This window comes from Fulmarus glacialis, unplaced genomic scaffold, assembly GCF_000690835.1.
Source record: "Fulmarus glacialis isolate BGI_N327 unplaced genomic scaffold, ASM69083v1 scaffold8390, whole genome shotgun sequence".
In the NCBI taxonomy this organism is placed as follows: Eukaryota; Metazoa; Chordata; class Aves; order Procellariiformes; family Procellariidae; genus Fulmarus; species Fulmarus glacialis.
Genome location: NW_009187059.1, coordinates 4,524 through 14,954, shown reverse-complemented (window position 1 = coordinate 14,954; position 10,431 = coordinate 4,524). Strand labels below are relative to the sequence as shown.

Genomic DNA, 10,431 nt, shown 5'->3' with positions numbered 1-10,431 from the left:
GAGTGGCAGGAACAGCTTTGGCTTTGTGCTTTTGGAAGGGCTGGCACTGCTGCACTGCTGGCACTTTCTAGCCTGGGCAGGAGTCCCACGGATGAGGGGACACATGGGGAGGTAGCAGGGACTGCTGGTTTTCCCATTAACCCGCAGTGCCGTTTGAAGGCTTGCCGCAGCTGGGAGCACAGCCCCCTTGTACGGCTGGGCTCTGCCGTGCTCACTCAGAGCCTGGGCATCCCTCCCCTGCGCCCCAGGGACAGTCTTCAACCCACAGGAGAGGGGCTGGGGGTAACATCCCTGTGAAACGGGCAGGTGACTCCCACCTCAGCATCAGGGCACCTTTTTTTTTCCTTTCCTCCAACCCACCACAGTGACGTCTCTCATTGCTGCCCAAGCACATGTGCCCTGCCTGGCACAACTGCATTTAAGTATCCCTCTGCCGTGGCTCCAGGCTGGCACGCCAAAAAGCAGGACCAGGCTCCCTGCGTTACCCCAGGGAGTATCCCATCACGTCCATCCCCAGTCCGGCTCTCCTTCCCACTTCCTCGCTGCAGAGCCACAGATCGCAGTCATCTGCATTCATTCAGCTGAGCAGACTTTTGTTTTGCAAACCAAGCCCACCAAGCCAGCACTGGATTTATACTTTTCCATATGTGTTTGGACTCCAAGTCTCTGTCGATGGAAGCTGATGTCCAGCCCGAGCCGGGGGATTCGAAGCGAGCGGAGGAATTGCACAGCCATCTGGAGTAGCTCAGCACGGCGCAGCTCCAGCAAGTCATCCCTCCTGCCGAGGATAAAGTTGTAAATGGAAAATTGTGTCCTGTCCTGCTGCAGAGGGAGTCAACGGGAGCCGGGAGGTGGCACTGGGCACCTGTGGTCAGACTCATGGGTGCTTGTTCACCGGCCGCTCCCCGAGCCTCTGGGAGCATCCTCTGAGCACCAGCTGCAGTGGGGATGGAGGAAGCTGTCCAGCCCTCCTTGCACCCACCGCGGCAGAGGGAAGGCGATGGGAGGCAGGAGAGGCTATTGGGGTGGTGGTGAAGATGTCGGTGAAGGAGGACTGCAGCAGGGTGTGTGCCAGGGTGCTGAGCGGGAGGGCTGGGGAGAGGGAAGTGGTGGTGGGCTGTGTCTCTAGGGGAGAGAGGGTCCGACCAAGGTGGTTGGGCTGTGGCTTCATTTCAGCGGCCCCGCTCTGCCTCACCCGTGGCCAAGAAAGTGGGTTTGAAAGCATCACTGGCTGGTTTCTCCTAAGAGGAGCGAGCGGTGGTGGAGCAGGGAGGGTGTCTTCCTGGGAACAGTTGCTGCAATGCCACCATCATCCTGGAGCAGCGAACAGCACACACATGACTCCACTTGCAGCAGACTGGCCCCACATCAACGCCTAGTCCCACATAGCTTCAAGCAGAGGGAGACATGCCCTTCATGCATAGGGCAGGGCTGCAGGCAGCAGGCAGGCAGACTGGCTAGGGAGCAACTCACTCGCCAGCACCACCTCCTTCATCTCCCGGGGAGGCAAAGCCCCTGTGTGGACATCACCTCCTACCCTCAGCAGGTGAAGCCCTGGAGTCAGCATGGAGGAGAAGACCATTGAGTGCAGGGCAGGAGCTTTGGCAGGCAGAGAGGGACTCCCCATGGCCCCAGCATCCCTCCTCCATGCTTGGGAGTGGAGTTTGATGCTGGCACCTTCACAAGCTGCTGCTTGAGGTGGTCAGAGCCAGAGGACCATTACTCAATCCAGAGATTTTCAGGCCAGGAGGGATCCATTGGCCTGCGTGTGGACTTTGGAGGGGGTTGAGAGCCCTCCCAGGACATGAGGACTCGTGTGTATTACTATTCTTAGAGTGCACAGAGAACCCTCTTCCACCCCAGTGTGTCCAGCTCCCCATGCCCAGCTCCTTCCTGGCCATGACAAAAGGAGAAGTGTGGGTGTACCCGAATTTGGGGTTTTTTTTGTAGCTTTGCTATTGCAAATTGGGAGTTTGAGCTGTCGGGAGTTGAGCAAACTCTTGGCGAGGGGCAAGGCTCACTCTGCAACGTGCAATGCCATTCATCACAGCCTGTCTGTGATTTGCTCCCAGCACTCTAAAAGTAGCTGCAACTTCAAAACATGTTGCATAGCTTGCAGCCAATTAATAGTCACTTGAGATACTTGTCAGGTAGCAAGAAAATATCCCTGTATCCCAAAAGCAGATAGAGAGATACCTGGCGTGGAAGGTGACCATGGCAATCCTTCGCCCTTGGCAAATATGATGTGCCAATTCTTTGAATCCCCAAAACCCCAGCCCTAAACCCAAGGGCCAAACTCTGCCTGCTAAGTTACTGCAAGCTAAGCGGGTTTGAATGTGGGTCAGACTCCCAGAAATCAGGAGGTGCGAGGAAAGTGAAGGATTTGGGCTTGGTGGGCTCCTCACCCTGACCCAAAAAGCCCTGGGGAGAAGGGATGCTCTCTGCCCTGGCCAGGTTGTTTTTGTGTGTCTCCAGCACTGGCACCTCCTTGACGGTGGTTATTTTGAGTCAGGACAGCCGTACGACTGACCTGGACAAGAAAAGGTGATCTAATTAGTTTGGGAAAAGGATGTTCTGCGTGTTGGCTGCTGCCCTTGGATAGCACACGGTGCAAAGCCCAGCCAGCTGTGCCAAGGGGTGTAAGGAAGGATGCCACGTGCAAAGCTTTACCAGCCACCCTCTTCTCTTCCAGTAAAGCCAGACCCTCCGGAGAGCGTGGTTGCCAAACCTGTGCCCAATAACCCTCGGAGGCTGGAGGTGTCATGGCAAAACCCCTCGTCCTGGCCCGACCCCGAGTCTTTCCCGCTCAAGTTCTTCCTGCGGTATCGGCCCCTCATCCTGGACCAGTGGCAACACGTAAGAGATGCTGAGCTGGTCGGGACGGGAGGGAACGGGGGGGAGCTGGTGACTGGGAACAAGTTGCACTGGGAACAAGTGGTCAGGGACCAAAAAAAATGTCTATTTACTGCCCAGGTAACCCAGACTTTTTTCCTCTCCTTCTCTCTCTTTCCTCCCTTCTCTCTTCCTCTCCATCTTTCTTTTAACTCACATTCTGCCTACAAATGGCTCTGCAGGCTCTCCCTGCTCTGTATTTTCATCCACAGCCCCTATCTACTTTCCATACATATGTTCTATATAAAACCTGCCAACGAGATGTAAAAGGCATTTAAAGTATAAATGTCACCACATTTAAATGTGCCTCTACCACATTTAGATTTTGAACTGGAGATAAAATACCGCTTGCTGTAACTCAGAGCACAGTCACGGAGCAATTGCCGCGATGTTATCGTATTTCTTACTTTTATTTCTTGTTTCTTTAAAAAAAAAAAAAAAAAGTCAGTGAAATCCTTGGCAGCCCAGAGGACAGATTTCATTTGTTAGCTGCAGGAAGATAACGAACAAGTTTTTTTTTCCTCTGTGTGCTGCTCGCTTGCTGGGCTTGTGAAGGAAAGCAATCTGCCGCTCGAGGAGAAGTGCTGCTACGCTGGCATGGCTCATCCAGCATCCTCTCTGAGCCGAGCTGCGCCAGTCGAAAGCCAATTAGGTCCTTTGCTTGATAAAGTGTTTTGCCCAAAAGAAAAAAAGACAAGCAGGAGGCAGCACCCGGTCCCCGGGGAGCTCACCTGCGTCGTGAATTCAAGCAGGGTTTTCTGCCGGCTGGCTCTTCTTGGGGAGAGAAAGATCTGAGAGAGGGGATGGGAGGCTTTGCTCGTGTCTCTGCAAGACGTTGGTGTCTCGGTGACTTTTTGCGTTGGTTGGGTTTTTTGACGAGGCAGCACTGCAGGTCGTGTTTCAGATTGAAGCATTTGGTGATGGCTTTGAAAATCAGAGAAGGGTTGGGAGAAGGTTTTCCTGCTTTGTCTCTTTGCCCTTCACTTCTCTCCTGGGAGTGGGAGAGCGTCCTCAGAGCATCCTGAGGGGTAAGAAAGCAGAGGTGGAGTTTGGGTATTAGTTTGCTGTGGATATTTTTTTTCACTTGGGGGAGAAATGCTCGAGTTGTAAAACTGTGAAAAAAGGGGAAGAATTAATGGGAAATACCAAACACAACGTCAGTTTTTTCAAGGTGTGAAACTGTTGTGGAAAAAGCTGACGTTTTTACCCTGCTACAGCCTGATCCAGCCAAGCACCCTGCAAAAATGGTGGGAGAGCCAGAGACCTGCCTCCCGCCTTGACACCCTCAGGGTGGCTGGTCCCTCCATCACTAGGTATTAGGTATCATATTCGCAGGGTCAAGCCGTGCCAGTCCCCTCGCTGCAGGGCCTCCGAGGGGATGGTGTGGCCTCTCCATCGGTGCTCTCGGGCAGGCAGCGATGGTGCGAAATACATGGAGGTGTTGGCCACACTGGTGGCAGGGCCACCCTGGCTATAAAAGGCAGTTCTAGGGCAGTAAAAACTTGATTTCTCCTATTTGAAGATACCCTGAGCTGCAGAGAGAGCTCGAGGTACCAGCCCTCACGGTGGGTGCAGGGAGGACTGGGAAGGGCTCATCTCCCAGTGTCGCAGGAGGGCACACAGTCCTGGGTACTGCTTTTAATCAATATCCCCTTGCAAGAGAGACATCCCCTGTCACTGGCTGATGGAGAAGTGTATTTGGGGAATATCTTGCTCAGTGAGCAAGTGCAAGCATTCAGCAAGTGAGATACCAGCCTTATTTTCTGACTCTCTGCCCCGCCAGCTGGGTAATGAAAAATCTGATTTGTGGATGATTTGAGGAAAACTGCCACTATTCATCAGATGAATTATTTGCGAAGCCTAATTCAATCAGCTCCCAAACACCAGGGGATGGCAGCGCTGCAGCAGCTGGAGCTGCTCTGACCTGAGACCCCCTTGGCACGCTCAGCCTGCTTAGCCCAGCCGGCAACCTGCAGATACAGGGGTTTGCACCCAAAAATGAACCCCACTGATGTGAGCATGCTGGGAGCATGCCCAAGCCACGCTGAGCTCTACTTTGCTTGACCTATATCTTGTTGGCGTCTTGGGGTGTGTCCCCGTTCCCCCAAATCCAGCCAGGAGAGGGAAGGACATGGTTTGATAGGGCCAAGCCTAGCTCAGCCATCCAGCTCATCCTACAGCAGTGGTCTTGGGTCTGTCGTTGAAGGGACAAGTGCCCTGAGAAAAGATGCAGGGGTCATGCATGCCACGCTTGCATGGGGGTGTCTTAATTCTTGCCGAGGTGAAGGTCTTCTGCCACAAGCCGCCCCCCATCTTGGCTCTTGCTGTCCCCACTGGCTGCCAGCACAGAAAAGCCATTGCACACAACCTGCTTGCTGACAAGGGGGCAGTTCGGGAGCTTGGCAGGGAGAGGAGAAGTCCTCCTCCTCCACCAGCAGCCAGGAGGAGCTGGGTAACCTCACGCTCTGGCACATCCCTGTGTGCCCGAGGTCCCCATGCTGAGCCCCATCTCTGCCTCCTCGTGGCAACCCACTCATGCACCGGCTGTGGGTTTTAAGCATCTCCTGCCACCCCCTTGGCAGCCCCGCGGGAAGCCCAGCAGCTCCGCGGGAGTAAACCCACAAGGGAGCACCGGAGACTGGCCAGAGCCAGGAATATCCACGCAGGCCCTGCTCACACGTGGCGTTTCTTGGCAGAAGCAGCGGCTCCCCTTTCTCCCCTCCGCCTCCCCTTATCTTTGCAGGGTCTGATTTATGCACAGCACCTCGGCAGGCAGGACGGAATGAGCACTAATAGGATCAGATGGATGTCGAGCTGTCGAATACCGTAGGGCCTGATTCAATCAGCGTCTGCTTTCTCCCAGGCTCTTCCTTTCAGGATTTTAATAATGCCAGGGCTTGGCACCAGAAGATGAAGCCGTCCATGGCAGGAGCAGTGGATCTTATCGAGACCGCCGCTGCGTGAGCTAGCCATAATTGCAGTTTTCCCCCTAGAGAGAGACGGGCGATGCTTGGACCAAGCATCCCCCCCCCATCAAGCAATATCTGGGGCTGAGCCGGGGGGACACCCTCATCCCCTTCCCAGCGCTTTCCAAAGGCGGGTTTGAGCCCCAGCGTGCCGTTTGCGCTTTCTTTCCCCTGCTCAGCAGCGCCTTTCCGCTCAAGCCACTTAGCATCTCTCGTGTTGCAGTTTGCTCTGGGAATTATGATGATGTGCTCTGGGAATTATTATCGTGGAGAGATGATGATGAGCAGTGGGGCGTGTGCCGGATGCTCCTTGCACCATCGTGCCACCTCGCAGCAGCTCCCTCAAACGTGGGCATGGGCATTTCCCGGCTGTTCAGGATGCAGCCGTGTCACATCATGTCACATCAGGTGGCCACCGACTCCCCGCCGCCCCACCAGCACCGAGCTTTCTCTGAAACTCAAGCAACTTTAAAGTCACGCTCCTCCCTTTCTGGAAAAGGGGCTGGTGGTTTCTTTGCTGCCAGAAGAGAGATGGGATATTTGTAGCCTAAACAGGTTTTTTATTCTCTCCTTTTGGCAGAATCTCCCCTTCTGTCTCCTAAATATAAAACATTAAATGTTTAGGGTAGCCTTTATTTTTCTCCTGCTTTTAAGTTTGTAATTCAAGCCAGATTAGCGTGGTTTCCTCTTCTGTTTTATAGCCCCATCCTGGCCCCAAGCGAGCTCTCCTAATGCTCTCAGATGTTCCTCTAATGGCTTACCTAGGCTGGAACTGGATACCCTTTCCTAATGGATTGCTAATAGCCTGTTTCTGGTTTTACAGCCTCCTTCAGTTAACTCGCAACAGCAGCGATCACCACACTCACACATGCGATCTCCCCGCAAGCATGTTTGCACGCTCACCCCTAGATGCAGGCGGGTGGCCAGGCACCGTCCTGAGCATCTTTGGGGATCCCAGAGCAGGTCTTGCACCCAATTTGCTCCCATCCCGTAGCATTTGCTGGAGCAGGATCTTCCCTTTTCCCAGTTTTTGGGGGGAGATCTCATGTGCTGAGCACTGACCAGCTCAGTGCACGTCCCAGGAATGTGGCAAGGCTCAGAAGGTGTTTCTTAAGCAGCGTCAGAGCTGGCGGCCGGGCCGAGGGAGGATTTCCTCCGGTGGGTTGCCAGCAATTTGCAGATGCCGTCGCGAAGTCTAATTGAACCCATTGGCCGCGCTGACAACATGAAATGTTAACGAACCGTGAGGCGGGCTGTGCCTCAGATCTTGAGATTTGCAGTAAAAGGTCATGAGATATTTAAAGCTAATAATGTGGTTGGGTTCCCTCCTTCCTCTTCTGTTTTGGAAGCATTAGAGCCACGTCTGTGAGCATTTGCAAAGGCTGGAAACGTCCTTCTTTGGAAATGCAAGCAGAGGTGCTCCCAGCATCGCAGGATTTTAGGAGCTGGGGCCACAGAGTCCCCGCTGCAGGCATCTGTGCCAGCTCTGCTGCTGAGCAGCTCTGATCCGGGCAGATGATGGGGATTTGGGGACAGGAACGAGCAATTTGTGGGTATTGCCAAATATTTAATGGTTGGGTTCGTTGTTGTGAGGAGGGCATGGTCCTCTGGGCTGGCCACGGTCACTCATGTGTCGGGGGTAGCTGCCGGGGTGGGCTCAGGCTCATCTCCCAAGGCAAAGCAACATTTTTCAGTCAGATCTCACAGGCTGTCTCTGGAAGTTCCTGCCTTGGGGCAGCCTGAAATAACTTGAAAGTGTGTGCTAATGCCTATCCTGCCTGTGATGGGCAAGGGGGATGGATGGAGCTGAGGAAGGCAATTAGTGTCACCGCCCGCTGCAGCTGCGTCCCTGCCGGTGCGGCAGCAATGTCACTTTGCAGCAGGTGCGCTTCTCTGCACCCATTTGCATCCCCCCGTGCCTCTCTTGCTTTGCCTGGGCTCCCCCTCTTCGCAAGGCAACCTTGGCAGGGAGGTCACCCTGAGCGAGTTGGGTTACAGCTTCACGCCTGGTAGGTTTTATTGCAGCATTTCTCTCCCTTCCCCTCCCGGCTGCAAAGTCAGTGATTAAAAAAGAAAGGGGAAAAAAAAAAGGAATTAATAGGTGGGAGCAAAATGTTGATGCTGTAATAGTGTCGCTCGCAGCTTGGCATGGGGCAGGCAGGGCTGGAGCAGAGTGCCTCGGAGGAGGATGGAGGTGGGAAATGCTCAGAAATCACCTTTTCCATCCCCCCCTCCCCAGTTCCAGGGATGGAGCCAAGCTTGGGACCGTTGGCTGGCACTACCTGGGTGCTCTCAGCCCCCAACAGAACCGCTAGTGACCTAAAACTAGTGACCACCCGGCAGGATCAGGGCTCCAGAGGCAGACCTGATGGTGCCACTGAGCAGCAGAGTACTCATTCACGCACCTGTATGCCTGTGCTCACCTGCATGCTCGCACAGCTACACGCAGGGAGGATGGTGCTGGCAAGCTTAGCTTTCCCTGCTTACATGCAGACCATGCCAGGCAGGTGCCCGTGCCCCGCAATGCCCACGCACAAGCTGCACCCATCTGCTTTTACCCCCAGCCCACTTCATCAGCGTGGTAAATGCATCTGCCAGGCAGGGTTAGAGCTGGTGCTGAGCACCCCAAGCATCCCCAGTGCCATCCTCCGCGGCCGCAAGTGAAAGTGAGCTCTGCCAGTTGTCACTTGGCAGGAGGGGACAGCGCATCCGGAGAAAGAGCCCCTTTATTAACGAGCTTACAGCTCTGCTTTCAAAGATGCTCTTTATTTTAAGCCAAAAGGGAGCCGTTCAGCCGCATCTGGTGTGTCATAACCCAGGCTGCAGAGGAGCCCTGCGATAATTCGTCCTTCCAGACAGGCAGCAGGGCTGAGCTATGTGCAGCAGCGGCATAGCAGCCTTTTCGGGGCGGGTGACAGCAGGGACCACAGCTCAGACCCTGCTGAGCTCCTCCGCTACCCAGCTGGCAGAGAATAAGCGGGGTCATTCACTTTTCCCAACTTTTTAGTTATTCCAGAGTCCGGGCAGAAAGTTTTGTCTGGGGTTAGCCCAACTGATTCTTGCGGCACTGCGGAAGGAGGAGGTATTTGGGGGCTCGTTTATTAGTAATGAATGTCAGACCTATTCGCTCTCCAGACATGGCTTTGAAAGGGAAAAAGCAAAACACTTCTTTTCCGCTTGGCAACATCTTTTTGCGGGCTGCAGTGGCTGTTTGCAGCGACCCTCCTCCTCTTCCCAGCAGCGGGGCGGCTTGCTTGGGGGTTACCCCTGATTTTGGTTTAGCCTGTTCCCCAGGGCAGCTGGGAGCCTGCCGAGATCCCCCTGCTATCGCAGGGACTGAAAGCATCTGAAACAGCAGCTACTCGTGTAGCATGAGTCCCTGCAAAGCTCCTTGCAGCCAGGTGGCAGGGTCTGGCCACTTGTTGCGGGGAAAAGAGGCTGTGAAATCAAGCCCTGTCCCCCTCCAGTTCCCGTTTCCCCCGTTATCCAGGATAACCCAGGGAGCATCCGGAGGTGGAGGAGGCTGCGAGGATGTGAGATGCATGGCGGACGAGGGCTGTGCTCTTATGAGGGGTTTTCTTCCGCGTTCCCCTGCTCGCTGTGGGTGGCATAGGCTGTGTGACCAGATCAGCTTCACCCTACAATAGCCGGAGTGCTCCTTTTATTTTGGGGAAGGCAGGCTCACCCAAGCTCGATACAACACCTGGGACAGGTGCGTGGTCTCTGTCCTGGCATGGACAGAGGTGGTGCATCCCTGCCGTGGGACTGAGGGGTGCCAGCCCCCTATCCTGCATTGCCAGCTTTCCAGCAGCAGAGAACCCCCTTCCCACACTGGGAACCATGCTGGGGAGCCAAGGGTGTCAAGGAATGGAAAGCAGAGCCACTGCCGCCACGGGAGAGCCGGCAAACACATTTTCACATGGGATGCAGAGGAGGAGGCATCTGATCCCCCTTTCTCCCCCTCTGCCTCCTTCCCACACATACCAGCCCCCAGCCCAGCTGCCAGGGCAGGGAGGGTTGGGGTTTTCTTCCCCCCATCCCCTTCCAAAGGCCATCTGGGCTTCAGACCTGCCTGTGCATCACCCTGTTTGCAAGTAATTGCTACCTGGTCGCGCTGGACTGGGAGCAGAAGAACAGAGCACAGTGGGAACAGAGCACAGTGACCTTTTTTACTGCCAGGGCACCCTGGCAGGGTGGGCTGGGGGCAGCGGGAGCGGGAGGTGCCCAGAGCGGGGGGCTGGCTTTCGTTAATTCCTGCGGTGCCGAGCACGGCAAGGCAGTGCCACCAGTCTGCGGGCAGGGACTGGGACAAGGGCACACGTGGATTGTCCCCTCTTGGGGTGCATGGTGTAGATGGCTCATGTGGATGTCCCCAGGCCTCCAGCGCATGTGCAGGGGGGACCAGCATGGACAGGGGGAAGTCCTCCCCTCCACCTGCCCTGGGTGTCTGTCCCCATCCCATCAATGTGGCACCAGCCCCTGGGCTCATCCTGGTGCTCAGGGCTATGGGTGGGCACTGGCCGTCCCTCGGCAGCCCTGTTATCTTTCCAAGCAGGCTGATGGGGGTATGTGG

At 55.3% G+C, this 10,431-nt stretch overlaps 1 protein-coding gene across 1 annotated transcript in view; it reads left to right on the top strand.

Moving 5' to 3' along the window:
* The window catches only part of CNTFR (ciliary neurotrophic factor receptor), a gene marked incomplete at both ends in the record, with an annotated part of 57,780 nt that overhangs the window by 42,834 nt on the left and 4,515 nt on the right, over window positions 1-10,431 (top strand). The window contains one exon of the mRNA XM_009573688.1: window positions 2,693-2,856. Within this exon, the coding sequence (XP_009571983.1) occupies window positions 2,693-2,856 (164 nt within the window). The remainder of the gene's footprint in view (window positions 1-2,692; window positions 2,857-10,431) is intronic.